Here is a 17,500-nt window from a genome sequence, read left to right as displayed (position 1 = left end):
TATAAATTATATTTTATCCTCCCAGATACCAGCTAGATATATGAAGAAACCCATAAATAAAGAGATACCATGTATACACAATATTCCTTTACCATACAAGGACAGGAGTGTGTGGGTAGTGCATGTGCGTGTGTGTGATTGTGTGTGTGCTACAGCAGATGCAATAGATTCAGACTCTATATTCAGGAGGATGTTGTCCCTGATTAGCCCTTCTTGAGGATTCTGAATTGCGGCTTGCCGTCGCCATGACAACCTGAATACAATATAGTCTTTCTGAATCCATTGGCTCTCTCTCTCTCTCTCTCTCTCTCTCTCTCTCTGTCTCTCTCTCTCTCTCTCTCTCTCTCTCTCTCTCTCTCTCTCTCTCTCTCTCTCTCTCTCTCTCTCTCTCTCTCTCTCTCTCTCTCTCTCTCTCTCTCTCTCTCTCTGACTCTTTTTCTCTCCTTTCTTAAGGCTGAGGTAAACAGACACAGAGAGAGGAGGGAGAGAGAGGGGAGAGAGTGGTAGGAAGAGGGGAGAGAGAGGGAGAGAGAGGAGGGAGGAAGAGGGGAGAGAGAGGGAGGAAGAGTGGAGAGAGGAGGGAGGAAGAGGGGAGAGAGAGGGAGGAAGAGGGGAGAGAGGAGGGAGGAAGAGGGGAGAGAGAGGGAGGAAGAGGGGAGAGAGAGGGAGGAAGAGGAGAGAGAGAGGGAGGAAGAGGGGAGAGAGAGGGAGGAAGAGGGGAGAGAGAGGGAGGAAGAGGGGAGAGAGAGGGAGGAAGAGGGGAGAGAGGAGGGAGGAAGAGGGGAGAGAGAGGGAGGAAGAGGGGAGAGAGAGGGAGGAAGAGGGGAGAGAGGAGGGAGGAAGAGGGGAGAGAGAGGGAGGAAGAGGGGAGAGAGAGGGCGGAAGAGGGGAGAGAGGAGGGAGGAAGAGGGGAGAGAGAGGGTTAAACATAGGGGAAGCACTGTGAAAGATAAAAGAGAACCGTGAGAGACAGATAGAGGAGGCAGTGTGAGAGAGAACCTGTGAGAGACATATTGAGAGTGTGAGAGAGGGGCCTTTTTCTTCCACTAAGCTTCTAGAATTATTTTATCTCTCAGTTGCTCTAGGGCCGACTAAGCTATGAATCAAAGCCTTATTCTGAAAAACCTAACTTAAAGATGAGGGGACATTTCATACACCATGAAATGCATCACATAGACCTGCAACATACTAGAGTAGACAAAGTGTACTTTGACAGCAGCACTTAGGCCTACAGTTGACCTGCATGTAGACAAACAGCTTTGTCCTCTAGCTCATTCATTTACTAGACAATTTATTGTACCTTTATTTAACTAGGCAAGTCAGTTAAGAAGAAATTCTTATTTAGAATGACGGCCTAGGAACAGTGGGTTAACTGCCTTGTTCAGGGGCAGAATGATAGATTTTTATCTTGTCAGCTCAGGGATTTGATCTTGCAACCTTTCAGTTACTAGTCCAATGCTCTAACCACTAGGCTACCTGCCTCTAACCACTAGGCTACCTGCCTCTGACCACTAGGCTACCTGCCTCTGACCACTAGGCTACCTGCCTCTGACCACTAGGCTACATGCCTCTAACCACTAGGCTACCTGCCTCTGACCACTAGGCTACCTGCCTCTGACCACTAGGCTACCTGCCTCTAACCACTAGGCTACCTGCCTCTAACCACTAGGCTACCTGCCTCTAACCACTAGGCTACCTGCCTCTAACCACTAGGCTACCTGCCTCTAACCACTAGGCTACCTGCCTCTAACCACTAGGCTACCTGCGTCTAACCACTAGGCTACCTGCCTGTGACCACTAGGCTACCTGCCTCTGACCACTAGACTACCTGCCTCTAACCACTAGGCTACCTGCCTCTAACCACTAGGCTACCTGCCTCTAACCACTAGGCTACCTGCGTCTAACCACTAGGCTACCTGCCTCTGACCACTAGGCGACCTGCCTCTAACCACTAGGCTACCTGCCTCTAACCACTAGGCTACCTGCCTCTAACCACTAGGCTACCTGCCGCCCACAATATAATATCCGGTTTCATATACTGTACTGTATAAGACTATATGCATGTAGTATATCCTGTATGTACATACAACATGTACAGTAGCAGACAAACAGCTGTGTCTATTAGTTGACTAGGTTACATGTTACTGTCAACAGTGATTAGCATAACCAGTGTTTATTAGGTTAGGGTGTCAGGTATGTCATCAGAACAGATATTGCTCTTTATTGGGAAGCAAGCTAGCCTCCTGGGGGCCAAAACAAGCTAGCCTCCTGGGGGCCAAAACAAGCTAGCCTCCTGGGGGCCAAAACAGGCTAGCCTCCTGGGGGCCAAAACAAGCTAGCCTCCTGGGGGCCAAAACAAGCTAGCCTCCTGGGGGCCAAAACAAGCTAGCCTCCTGGGGGCCAAAACAAGCTAGCCTCCTGGGGGCCAAAACAAGCTAGCCTCCTGGGGGCCAAAACAAGCTAGCCTCCTGGGGGCCAAAACAAGCTAGCCTCCTGGGGGCCAAAACAAGCTATCCTCCTGGGGGCCAAAACAAGCTATCCTCCTGGGGGCCAAAACAAGCTAGCCTCCTGGGGGCCAAAACAAGCTATCCTCCTGGGGGCCAAAACAAGCTAGCCTCCTGGGGGCCAAAACAAGCTAGCCTCCTGGGGGCCAAAACAAGACACACATTGGATTATAACGCTGTAGTTAGATCCACCCGAGGAGAATTCTAATGTACTGTACAACATCCAGCTGCATCGCCAGCCCAGGTACTGTTGACTAGTGACAGATTCTCCTTTTCCCCTGACATGATGACTTAACATTCATCTGTCTCGAAATGGAAGTCAAATCATGACATAGTCCAATCTTTTTCTATCCAAACTGGGTTTTTGACTTGAAATGGCATCCTTTTCCTTATATAGTGCACTTCCTCTGTCTAGAGCCCCTGGCCAAAGGTAGTGCACTATATAGTAAATAGTGTCCCATTTTGGACAGAGGCCTAGATTTAATCCCATCATAGAGTAGCTGGTACCTGGGAGGTGTCTGTGTGTGTCTGTGGTGTTTCACCCACTGCTTTCTGTCTGAGTGTTTGAGTTTAACCCCTTGCTGCTCTGGACAAGAGGCAGGATGGCAATGTGAATGTGTTAATGGTAAACAACTCTTCCAGACATACGAGACACCGGGGCCAAACCGGTGATGGTGTACATCCACGGGGGATCCTACATGGAGGGGACCGGGAATATGATCGACGGGAGCGTCCTGGCCAGCTACGGGAACGTCATCGTGATCACCCTGAACTACCGCGTCGGAGTACTAGGTAAGGAACCGTCTCTCGCTCATGTCCTTAACGTCTACCGGAGCGTAGGGCAGGAACAGAGTAGCTCCACCTCTAACCTCTTCACACATCTGTTCCACCACAGCTCTGCTGATGTGGTTGGATCTCGTTGCTTTCTAAGGATGTTTATCTGCTGATGTGGTTGGATCTCGTTGCTTTCTAAGGATGTTTATCTGCTGATGTGGTTGGATCTCGTTGCTTTCTAAGGATGTTTATCTGCTGATGTGGTTGGATCTCGTTGCTTTCTAAGGATGTTTATCTGCTGATGTGGTTGGATCTCGTTGCTTTCTAAGGATGTTTATCTGCTGATGTGGTTGGATCTCGTTGCTTTCTAAGGATGTTTATCTGCTGATGTGGTTGGATCTCGTTGCTTTCTAAGGATGTTTATCTAATGATGTTGTTGGATCTCGTTGCTTTCTAAGGATGTTTATCTAATGATGTTGTTGGATCTCGTTGCTTTCTAAGGATGTTTATCTGCTGATGTGGTTGGATCTCGTTGCTTTCTAAGGATGTTTATCTGATGATGTGGTTGGATCTCGTTGCTTTCTAAGGATGTTTATCTAATGATGTTGTTGGATCTCGTTGCTTTCTAAGGATGTTTATCTGCTGATGTGGTTGGATCTCGTTGCTTTCTAAGGATGTTTATCTAATGATGTGGTTGGATCTCGTTGCTTTCTAAGGATATTTATCTGCTGATGTGGTTGGATCTCGTTGCTTTCTAAGGATATTTATCTGCTGATGTGGTTGGATCTCGTTGCTTTCTAAGGATGTTTATCTGCTGATGTGGTTGGATCTCGTTGCTTTCTAAGGATGTTTATCTAATGATGTTGTTGGATCTCGTTGCTTTCTAAGAATGTTTATCTGCTGATGTGGTTGGATCACGTTGCTTTCTAAGGATGTTTATCTGGGACGTCTATGTCGTCCACAGAGGAGGCTGGTGAGAGGAGCTATAGGAGGGCGGGTTCATTGTAACGTCTGGAATGGAATAGATGGAACGGAGTCAAACACATCAAACTTATGGAAACCACGTTTGACTCCGTTCCATAGATTCCATTCCAGCCATTACAATCAACCCATCCTCCTATAGCTACTCCCACCAGCCTCCACTGGTAGGCCAGATATGTATGTTGTTGACAAGCGTACGTTAACATGTAAAGGTGTTTGCTTGATCCTGTATACCTGATGTTGGATACCATGCTCTCTGCTGTTATACAACGAGGAGTAATTATTGGGTGACACTGTGAGTGTTTTCTGTTGCTGGGTTAGGAATACATGAAGAAATTATTGTAATGAGAGTGGAAAAAAGACTTGATGGGATAGGCGTGATACCAGAGAGGATTTAGAGAAAGGGGGATGAGTGAGTGAGAGAGTGAGAGAGTGAGAGAGTGAGAGAGTGAGAGAGAGAGAGAGAGAGAAACAGTGAGAGGAGAGAGAAAGAGAGAGAGAGAGAGAGGAGAGAGAAAGAGAGAGAGAGACGGGAGGAGAGAGAGAGAGAAACAGTGAGAGGAGAGAGAAAGAGAGAGAGAGAGAGAGAAAAAGAGAGAGAGAGAGAGAGAGAAGGAAGGAAGGAGATATATAGAGAGGCAGAGAGAGAGAGAACTGAGCAATAGAGGAGAAGCAAGACTCGTACAGAGAGTTTAAGGTAGTGACAGAAACAGAGACAGGAGAGAGAGTGAAACAGAGAGAGAGATAGAGAGATACAGAGAGAGGAGGGAGAGAAGCAGAGGGAGAGAGGGAAGCAGAGGGAGAGAGAGAGCAGAGAGTGAGGATGGTCAGAGAAGCTGAGAGGCTGTTGGTAGGGCATTGACTCACAGCTTCTTCTCCTCTTAGAAAACCACTGCAGTCGCAGCGAGCAGCAATACAAAATGGAGTCTGTTAGCTAACACACTACCAGAGCTTTCTTTCTCTCCCTCTCTCACATACACTAGCACACATGCACATGTACGTATGCACGCACAAACACAGACCTCAGGCACACACACACCCTGACTACACCCCCCCGCCCTCTTTTTACACTGCTGCTACTCTCTGTTTATTATCTATGCATAGTCACTTTACCCCTATCTACATGTACAAATTACCTCGACTAACCTGTACCGCCACACATTGACTCTGTACCAGTAACCACTGTATATAGCCTCAATATCGTTATTGTTATTTTATTGTTTTACTTTTGATTTGATTTTCTACTTTAGTTTATTTAGTAAATAGTTTCTTGACTCTATTTCTTGAGCTGCATTGTTGGTTAAGGACTTGTACTGTAAATAAGAATTTCACGGTGAGGTCTACTACACCTGTTATATTCGGCGCATGTGACAAATACAATTTGATTTGACACACATACACACACACACACTTTCAAAGCTCTTTAGATATCCCACTCTTCTCTCTGTTTCTGTTTTCATTGGGAACTCATATGGGAGGTTTTGTGTTGGTAGATAGATAATGGTGTTTTCATTGGGAAATCATATGGGAGGTTTTGTATTGGTAGATAGATAATGCTGTTTTCATTGGGAAATCATGCGGGAGGTTTTGTGTTGGTAGATAGATAATGGTGTTTTAATTGGGAAATCATACGGTAGGTTTTGTATTGGTAGATAGATAATGGTGTTTTCATTGGGAAATTATTTGGGAGGTTTTGTATTGGTAGAAGGATAATGCTGTTTTCATTGGGAAATCATATGGGAGGTTTTGTATTGGTAGAAGGATAACGATGTTTTCAGGGAAGCAGCATTATTATTGTTGTTGTTGCTGTCTTGTTGTTTGTGCTCAGATTACTCCCCGGTGTCTTTGAGTAAAGAGCTGAGGAGAAATAGATTGTTTTAGATGGTGAGTTGAGCTGAGATACACACCTGTAGGTATTGAGCTGAGATACACACCTGTAGGTATTGAGCTGAGATACACACCTGTAGGTATTGAGCTGAGATACACACCTGTGGGTATTGAGCTGAGATACACACCTGTAGGTATTGAGCTGAGATACACACCTGTGGCTATTGAGCTGAGATACACACCTGTGGCTATTGAGCTGAGATACACACCTGTGGGTATTGAGCTGAGATACACACCTGTGGCTATTGAGCTGAGATACACACCTGTGGGTATTGAGCTGAGATACACACCTGTGGGTATTGAGCTGAGATACACACCTGTGGCTATTGAGCTGAGATACACACCTGTGGCTATTGAGCTAAGATACACACCTGTGGGTATTGAGCTGAGATACACACCTGTAGGTATTGAGCTGAGATACACACCTGTGGGTATTGAGCTGAGATACACACCTGTGGCTATTGAGCTGAGATACACACCTGTGGGTATTGAGCTGAGATACACACCTGTAGGTATTGAGCTGAGTTACACACCTATGGGTATTGAGCTGAGATACACACCTGTGAGTATTGAGCTGAGATACACACCTGTGAGTATTGAGCTGAGATACACACCTGTGGGTATTGAGCTGAGATACACACCTGTGGGTATTGAGCTGAGTTACACACCTGTGGGTATTGAGCTGAGATACACACCTGTGGGTATTGAGCTGAGATACACACCTGTGAGTATTGAGCTGAGATACACACCTGTGGGTATTGAGCTGAGATACACACCTGTGAGTATTGAGCTGAGTTACACACCTGTGGGTATTGAGCTGAGATACACACCTGTGGGTATTGAGCTGAGATACACACCTGTGGGTATTGAGCTGAGATACACACCTGTGAGTATTGAGCTGAGATACACACCTGTGGGTATTGAGCTGAGATACACACCTGTGGGTATTGAGCTGAGTTACACACATGTGGGTATTGAGCTGAGATACACACCTGTGGGTATTGAGCTGAGATACACACCTGTGGGTATTGAGCTGAGATACACACCTGTGGATATTGAGCTGAGATACACACCTGTGGGTATTGAGCTGAGATACACACCTGTGGGTATTGAGCTGAGATACACACCTGTGAGTATTGAGCTGAGATACACACCTGTGGGTATTGAGCTGAGATACACACCTGTGGGTATTGATCTGAAGTTCATTGTTAAATCACAGAGGTAATACTATATTCATCTGGAGGCCTAGTGTTGACAGAGGTGAGTCAGTCATCAGGACTGTGTTGTCTGAGTCTTCTCTGTTCTACTGAGTCAGTCATCAGGACTGTGTTGTCTGAGTCTTCTCTGTTCTACTGAGTCAGTCATCAGGACTGTGTTGTCTGAGTCTTCTCTGTTCTACTGAGTCAGTCATCAGGACTGTGTTGTCTGAGTGTTCTCTGTTCTACTGAGTCAGTCATCAGGACTGTGTTGTCTGAGTGTTCTCTGTTCTACTGAGTCAGTCATCAGGACTGTGTTGTCTGAGTGTTCTCTGTTCTACTGAGTCAGTCATCAGGACTGTGTTGTCTGAGTCTTCTCTGTTCTACTGAGTCAGTCATCGGGACTGTGTTGTCTGAGTCTTCTCTGTTCTACTGAGTCAGTCATCGGGACTGTGTTGTCTGAGTGTTCTCTGTTCTACTGAGTCAGTCATCAGGACTGTGTTGTCTGAGTCTTCTCTGTTCTACTGAGTCAGTCATCAGGACTGTGTTGTCTGAGTCTTCTCTGTTCTACTGAGTCAGTCATCAGGACTGTGTTGTCTGAGTCTTCTCTGTTCTACTGAGTCAGTCATCAGGACTGTGTTGTCTGAGTGTTCTCTGTGCTACTGAGTCAGTCATCAGGACTGTGTTGTCTGAGTCTTCTCTGTTCTACTGAGTCAGTCATCAGGACTGTGTTGTCTGAATCTTCTCTGTTCTACTGAGTCAGTCATCAGGACTGTGTTGTCTGAGTCTTCTCTGTTCTACTGAGTCAGTCATCAGGACTGTGTTGTCTGAGTCTTCTCTGTTCTACTGAGTCAGTCATCAGGACTGTGTTGTCTGAGTCTTCTCTGTTCTACTGAGTCAGTCATCAGGACTGTGTTGTCTGAGTCTTCTCTGTTCTACTGAGTCAGTCATCAGGACTGTGTTGTCTGAGTCTTCTCTGTTCTACTGAGTCAGTCATCGGGACTGTGTTGTCTGAGTCTTCTCTGTTCTACTGAGTCAGTCATCGGGACTGTGTTGTCTGAGTGTTCTCTGTTCTACTGAGTCAGTCATCAGGACTGTGTTGTCTGAGTCTTCTCTGTTCTACTGAGTCAGTCATCAGGACTGTGTTGTCTGAGTCTTCTCTGTTCTACTGAGTCAGTCATCAGGACTGTGTTGTCTGAGTCTTCTCTGTTCTACTGAGTCAGTCATCAGGACTGTGTTGTCTGAGTCTTCTCTGTTCTACTGAGTCGTTGATAAGACTGACAGACATTCTGTAAAATAAGTAACGGTAGCGATGCATGTTGTGTGGTAATGTTTGTTTTTGTTCTGCTCTGACCACCTCTCTGTGGTCTGTGATATTAACTGTTATTACTGACTCTCCTATAAACCAAATAAAAACAAGAGAAATCAACCTCAGTCTCATGGACAGTTAACGATAAGCTGGCTGTAAACTCAACATGTGACTTGTTGGTCCCATGTTTTATTAGCTGAAATAAAAAATAAAAAATGGTCAGTCTAAAATGTGCAGTTTTGTCACTCAACACAAAGCCACGGATGTCTCAAGTTGAGGGAACGTGCAATTGGCATGCTGACTGCAGGAATGTCCACCAGAGCTGTTGCCAGAGAATTGAATGTTAATTTATTTATCATAAGCAGCTTCCAACATCATTTTAGAGAATTTGTCAGTACGCCAACCGGCCTCACAACTTCAGACCATGTGTAACCACGCAGCCCAGGACTTCCACATACGGCTTCTTCACCCGTGGGATCGTCTGAGGGTTGCTGAGGAGTATTTCTGTCTGTAATAAAGCCAATTATTGGGTCTGCAGTGGGCCCACGCCCTCCCAGGCACACACATGACTGAACCCCTGCCCAGTCATGTGAAGTCCATAGATCAGGGCCTAATTCATTAATTTACATTGACTGATTTCCTTATGAACTGTAACTCTGTAAAATCTTTCAAATTGTTGCATGTTGCGTTTATATGTTTGTTCAGTGTATTATACAGGTATGTTATTTATTAGGATCCTCATTAGTCGACGCCGATGGCGACAGCTAGTCTTACTGGGGTCTGACACATAACGGAAAAATACATTACAGACAAAAGACTTTACAATTTACATACATTTAAAAACATGAACATATAGTGTATCTATCAGTTCCACATACATGTCAGTTCATACACACAACATGTAGGTCACATGTCAGTTCATACACACAACCAGTAGGTCACATGTCAGTTCATACACACAACCAGTAGGTCACATGTCAGTTCATACACACAACCAGTAGGTCACATGTCAGTTCATACACACAACATGTAGGTCACATGTCAGTTCATACACACAACATGTAGGTCACATGTCAGTTCATACACACAACCAGTAGGTCACATGTCAGTTCATACACACAACATGTAGGTCACATGTCAGTTCATACACACAACATGTAGGTCACATGTCAGTTCATACACACAACATGTAGGTCACATGTCAGTTCATACACACAACATGTAGGTCACATGTCAGTTCATACTCACAACATGTAGGTCACATGTCAGTTCATACACACAACATGTAGGTCACATGTCAGTTCATACACACAACATGTAGGTCACATGTCAGTTCATACACACAACATGTAGGTCACATGTCAGTTCATACACACAACATGTAGGTCACATGTCAGTTCATACACACAACATGTAGGTCACATGTCAGTTCATACACACAACATGTAGGTCACATGTCAGTTCATACACACAACCAGTAGGTCACATGTCAGTTCATACACACAACATGTAGGTCACATGTCAGTTCATACACACAACATGTAGGTCACATGTCAGTTCATACACACAACCAGTAGGTCACATGTCAGTTCATACACACAACATGTAGGTCACATGTCAGTTCATACACACAACCAGTAGGTCACATGTCAGTACATACACACAACAAGTAGATCACATGTCAGTTCATACACACAACAAGTAGATCACATGTCAGTTCATACACACAACCAGTAGGTCACATGTCAGTTCATACACACAACATGTAGGTCACATGTCAGTTCATACACACAACCAGTAGATCACATGTCAGTTCATACACACAACCAGTAGATCACATGTCAGTACATACACACAACCAGTAGAGCACATGTCAGTTCATACACACAACATGTAGGTCACATGTCAGTACATACACACAACCAGTAGATCACATGTCAGTTCATACACACAACATGTAGGTCACATGTCAGTTCATACACACAACCAGTAGGTCACATGTCAGTTCATACACACAACCAGTAGGTCACATGTCAGTTCATACACACAACCAGTAGGTCACATGTCAGTACATACACACAACCAGTAGATCACATGTCAGTTCATACACACAACAAGTAGGTCACATGTCAGTTCATACACACAACCAGTAGATCACATGTCAGTCATACACACAACCAGTAGGTCACATGTCAGTACATACACACAACCAGTAGGTCACATGTCAGTACATACACACAACCAGTAGGTCACATGTCAGTTCATACGCACAACCAGTAAGCCACATGTCAGTACATACGCACAACCAGTAGGTCACATGTCAGTACATACACACAACCAGTAGATCACATGTCAGTTCATACACACAACCAGTAGGTCACATGTCAGTACATACACACAACCAGTAGGTCACATGTCAGTTCATACACACAACCAGTAGGTCACATGTCAGTTCATACACACAACCAGTAGGTCACATGTCAGTACATACACACAACCAGTAGGTCACATGTCAGTACATACACACAACCAGTAGATCACATGTCAGTTCATACACACAACCAGTAGGTCACATGTCAGTACATACACACAACCAGTAGATCACACGTCAGTACATACACACAACCAGTAGATCACATGTCAGTACATACACACAACCAGTAGGTCACATGTCAGTACATACACACAACCAGTAGATCACATATCAGTTCATACACACAACCAGTAGGTCACAAGTCAGTTCATACACACAACCAGTAGGTCACATGTCAGTTCATACACACAACATGTAGGTCACATGTCAGTTCATACACACAACCAGTAGGTCACATGTCAGTTCATACACACAACATGTAGGTCACATGTCAGTTCATACACACAACCAGTAGGTCACATGTCAGTTCATACACACAACCAGTAGATCACATGTCAGTTCATACACACAACCAGTAGATCACATGTCAGTACATACACACAACCGGTAGATCACATGTCAGTTCATACACACAACATGTAGGTCACATGTCAGTTCATACACACAACCAGTAGGTCACATGTCAGTTCATACACACAACCAGTAGGTCACATGTCAGTTCATACACACAACCAGTAGGTCACATGTCAGTACATACACACAGCCAGTAGATCACATGTCAGTTCATACACACAACAAGTAGGTCACATGTCAGTTCATACACACAACCAGTAGATCACATGTCAGTCATACACACAACCAGTAGGTCACATGTCAGTACATACACACAACCAGTAGGTCACATGTCAGTACATACACACAACCAGTAGATCACATGTCAGTTCATACACACAACCAGTAGGCCACATGTCAGTACATACGCACAACCAGTAGGTCACATGTCAGTACATACACACAACCAGTAGATCACATGTCAGTTCATACACACAACCAGTAGGTCACATGTCAGTACATACACACAACCAGTAGGTCACATGTCAGTTCATACACACAACCAGTAGGTCACATGTCAGTTCATACACACAACCAGTAGGTCACATGTCAGTACATACACACAACATGTAGGTCACATGTCAGTTCATACACACAACCAGTAGGTCACATGTCAGTTCATACACACAACCAGTAGGTCACATGTCAGTACATACACAGAACATGTAGGTCACATGTCAGTTCATACACACAACCAGTAGGTCACATGTCAGTTCATACACACAACCAGTAGGTCACATGTCAGTTCATACACACAACCAGTAGGTCACATGTCAGTTCATACACACAACATGTAGGTCACATGTCAGTTCATACACACAACATGTAGGTCACATGTCAGTTCATACACACAACCAGTAGGTCACATGTCAGTTCATACACACAACCAGTAGGTCACATGTCAGTTCATACACACAACCAGTAGGTCACATGTCAGTTCATACACACAACCAGTAGGTCACATGTCAGTACATACACACAGCCAGTAGATCACATGTCAGTTCATACACACAACAAGTAGGTCACATGTCAGTTCATACACACAACCAGTAGATCACATGTCAGTCATACACACAACCAGTAGGTCACATGTCAGTACATACACACAACCAGTAGGTCACATGTCAGTACATACACACAACCAGTAGATCACATGTCAGTTCATACACACAACCAGTAGGCCACATGTCAGTACATACGCACAACCAGTAGGTCACATGTCAGTACATACACACAACCAGTAGATCACATGTCAGTTCATACACACAACCAGTAGGTCACATGTCAGTACATACACACAACCAGTAGGTCACATGTCAGTTCATACACACAACCAGTAGGTCACATGTCAGTTCATACACACAACCAGTAGGTCACATGTCAGTACATACACACAACCAGTAGGTCACATGTCAGTACATACACACAACCAGTAGATCACATGTCAGTTCATACACACAACCAGTAGGTCACATGTCAGTACATACACACAACCAGTAGATCACATGTCAGTACATACACACAACCAGTAGATCACATGTCAGTACATACACACAACCAGTAGGTCACATGTCAGTACATACACACAACCAGTAGATCACATGTCAGTACATACACACAACCAGTAGGTCACATGTCAGTTCATACACACAACCAGTAGGTCACATGTCAGTTCATACACACAACCAGTAGGTCACATGTCAGTACATACACACAACCAGTAGATCACATGTCAGTTCATACACACAACATGTAGGTCACATGTCAGTTCATACACACAACCAGTAGGTCACATGTCAGTACATACACACAACCAGTAGATCACATGTCAGTACATACACACAACCAGTAGATCACATGTCAGTTCATACACACAACCAGTAGATCACATGTCAGTACATACACACAACCAGTAGATCACATGTCAGTACATACACACAACCAGTAGATCACATGTCAGTTCATACACACAACAAGTAGGTCACATGTCAGTTCATACACACAACATGTAGGTCACATGTCAGTTCATACACACAACATGTAGGTCACATGTCAGTTCATACAAACAACAAGTAGGTCACATGTCAGTTCATACACACAACATGTAGATCACATGTCAGTACATACACACAACCAGTAGGTCACATGTCAGTACATACACACAACCAGTAGATCACATGTCAGTTCATACACACAACCAGTAGATCACATGTCAGTACATACACACAACCAGTAGAGCACATGTCAGTTCATACACACAACATGTAGGTCACATGTCAGTACATACACACAACCAGTAGATCACATGTCAGTTCATACACACAACATGTAGGTCACATGTCAGTTCATACACACAACCAGTAGGTCACATGTCAGTTCATACACACAACCAGTAGGTCACATGTCAGTTCATACACACAACCAGTAGGTCACATGTCAGTACATACACACAACCAGTAGATCACATGTCAGTTCATACACACAACAAGTAGGTCACATGTCAGTTCATACACACAACCAGCAGATCACATGTCAGTCATACACACAACCAGTAGGTCACATGTCAGTACATACACACAACCAGTAGGTCACATGTCAGTACATACACACAACCAGTAGGTCACATGTCAGTTCATACGCACAACCAGTAAGCCACATGTCAGTACATACGCACAACCAGTAGGTCACATGTCAGTACATACACACAACCAGTAGATCACATGTCAGTTCATACACACAACCAGTAGGTCACATGTCAGTACATACACACAACCAGTAGGTCACATGTCAGTTCATACACACAACCAGTAGGTCACATGTCAGTTCATACACACAACCAGTAGGTCACATGTCAGTACATACACACAACCAGTAGGTCACATGTCAGTACATACACACAACCAGTAGATCACATGTCAGTTCATACACACAACCAGTAGGTCACATGTCAGTACATACACACAACCAGTAGATCACACGTCAGTACATACACACAACCAGTAGATCACATGTCAGTACATACACACAACCAGTAGGTCACATGTCAGTACATACACACAACCAGTAGATCACATATCAGTTCATACACACAACCAGTAGGTCACAAGTCAGTTCATACACACAACCAGTAGGTCACATGTCAGTTCATACACACAACATGTAGGTCACATGTCAGTTCATACACACAACCAGTAGGTCACATGTCAGTTCATACACACAACATGTAGGTCACATGTCAGTTCATACACACAACCAGTAGGTCACATGTCAGTTCATACACACAACCAGTAGATCACATGTCAGTTCATACACACAACCAGTAGATCACATGTCAGTACATACACACAACCGGTAGATCACATGTCAGTTCATACACACAACATGTAGGTCACATGTCAGTTCATACACACAACCAGTAGGTCACATGTCAGTTCATACACACAACCAGTAGGTCACATGTCAGTTCATACACACAACCAGTAGGTCACATGTCAGTACATACACACAACCAGTAGGTCACATGTCAGTACATACACACAACCAGTAGATCACATGTCAGTTCATACACACAACCAGTAGGCCACATGTCAGTACATACGCACAACCAGTAGGTCACATGTCAGTACATACACACAACCAGTAGATCACATGTCAGTTCATACACACAACCAGTAGGTCACATGTCAGTACATACACACAACCAGTAGGTCACATGTCAGTTCATACACACAACCAGTAGGTCACATGTCAGTTCATACACACAACCAGTAGGTCACATGTCAGTACATACACACAACATGTAGGTCACATGTCAGTTCATACACACAACCAGTAGGTCACATGTCAGTTCATACACACAACCAGTAGGTCACATGTCAGTACATACACAGAACATGTAGGTCACATGTCAGTTCATACACACAACCAGTAGGTCACATGTCAGTTCATACACACAACCAGTAGGTCACATGTCAGTTCATACACACAACCAGTAGGTCACATGTCAGTTCATACACACAACATGTAGGTCACATGTCAGTTCATACACACAACATGTAGGTCACATGTCAGTTCATACACACAACCAGTAGGTCACATGTCAGTTCATACACACAACCAGTAGGTCACATGTCAGTTCATACACACAACCAGTAGGTCACATGTCAGTTCATACACACAACCAGTAGGTCACATGTCAGTACATACACACAGCCAGTAGATCACATGTCAGTTCATACACACAACAAGTAGGTCACATGTCAGTTCATACACACAACCAGTAGATCACATGTCAGTCATACACACAACCAGTAGGTCACATGTCAGTACATACACACAACCAGTAGGTCACATGTCAGTACATACACACAACCAGTAGATCACATGTCAGTTCATACACACAACCAGTAGGCCACATGTCAGTACATACGCACAACCAGTAGGTCACATGTCAGTACATACACACAACCAGTAGATCACATGTCAGTTCATACACACAACCAGTAGGTCACATGTCAGTACATACACACAACCAGTAGGTCACATGTCAGTTCATACACACAACCAGTAGGTCACATGTCAGTTCATACACACAACCAGTAGGTCACATGTCAGTACATACACACAACCAGTAGGTCACATGTCAGTACATACACACAACCAGTAGATCACATGTCAGTTCATACACACAACCAGTAGGTCACATGTCAGTACATACACACAACCAGTAGATCACATGTCAGTACATACACACAACCAGTAGATCACATGTCAGTACATACACACAACCAGTAGGTCACATGTCAGTACATACACACAACCAGTAGATCACATGTCAGTACATACACACAACCAGTAGGTCACATGTCAGTTCATACACACAACCAGTAGGTCACATGTCAGTTCATACACACAACCAGTAGGTCACATGTCAGTACATACACACAACCAGTAGATCACATGTCAGTTCATACACACAACATGTAGGTCACATGTCAGTTCATACACACAACCAGTAGGTCACATGTCAGTACATACACACAACCAGTAGATCACATGTCAGTACATACACACAACCAGTAGATCACATGTCAGTTCATACACACAACCAGTAGATCACATGTCAGTACATACACACAACCAGTAGATCACATGTCAGTACATACACACAACCAGTAGATCACATGTCAGTTCATACACACAACAAGTAGGTCACATGTCAGTTCATACACACAACATGTAGGTCACATGTCAGTTCATACACACAACATGTAGGTCACATGTCAGTTCATACAAACAACAAGTAGGTCACATGTCAGTTCATACACACAACATGTAGATCACATGTCAGTACATACACACAACCAGTAGGTCACATGTCAGTACATACACACAACCAGTAGATCACATGTCAGTACATACACACAACCAGTAGGTCACATGTCAGTACATACACACAACCAGTAGATCACATGTCAGTACATACACACAACCAGTAGATCACATGTCAGTTCATACACACAACCAGTAGATCACATGTCAGTACATACACACAACCAGTAGATCACATGTCAGTACATACACACAACCAGTAGATCACATGTCAGTTCATACACACAACCAGTAGGTCACATGTCAGTTCATACACACAACAAGTAGGTCACATCTCAGTTCATACACACAACATGTAGGTCACATGTCAGTTCATACAAACAACAAGTAGGTCACATGTCAGTTCATACACACAACAAGTAGGTCACATGTCAGTTCATACACACAACAAGTAGGTCACATGTCAGTTCATACACACAACCAGTAGGTCACATGTCAGTTCATACACACAACCAGTAGGTCACATGTCAGT

At 44.1% G+C, this 17,500-nt stretch overlaps 1 protein-coding gene and 1 long non-coding RNA gene across 7 annotated transcripts in view; both read left to right on the top strand.

Annotated features, from left to right (window-relative positions):
* LOC139574753 (neuroligin-3-like) overlaps positions 1–17,500 on the top strand; it is a 451,466-nt gene that overhangs the window by 186,122 nt on the left and 247,844 nt on the right. For all 4 annotated transcript variants that reach the window (XM_071399620.1, XM_071399618.1, XM_071399617.1 and 1 more), the window contains one exon: positions 3,147–3,296. In XM_071399620.1, coding sequence (XP_071255721.1) covers positions 3,147–3,296 — 150 coding nt within the window. The remainder of the gene's footprint in view (positions 1–3,146; positions 3,297–17,500) is intronic.
* LOC139572534 (uncharacterized) lies at positions 9,282–10,218 on the top strand. 3 transcript variants are annotated; one of them, XR_011674453.1, is made up of 3 exons: positions 9,302–9,556; positions 9,653–10,100; positions 10,165–10,218. It is a non-coding gene; the product is annotated as an uncharacterized lncRNA (long non-coding RNA). The 3 variants fall into 3 exon arrangements; XR_011674454.1 differs by lacking the exon at positions 10,165–10,218 and having other exon boundaries at positions 9,282–9,556; positions 9,685–10,016; XR_011674452.1 differs by lacking the exon at positions 10,165–10,218 and having other exon boundaries at positions 9,282–9,556; positions 9,653–10,016.

Source organism: Salvelinus alpinus, chromosome 4, assembly GCF_045679555.1.
Source record: "Salvelinus alpinus chromosome 4, SLU_Salpinus.1, whole genome shotgun sequence".
Classification (NCBI taxonomy): domain Eukaryota; kingdom Metazoa; phylum Chordata; class Actinopteri; order Salmoniformes; family Salmonidae; genus Salvelinus; species Salvelinus alpinus.
The sequence above is the reverse complement of the archived record's forward strand: the minus strand, read 5'-3'. Positions and strand labels throughout refer to the sequence as shown.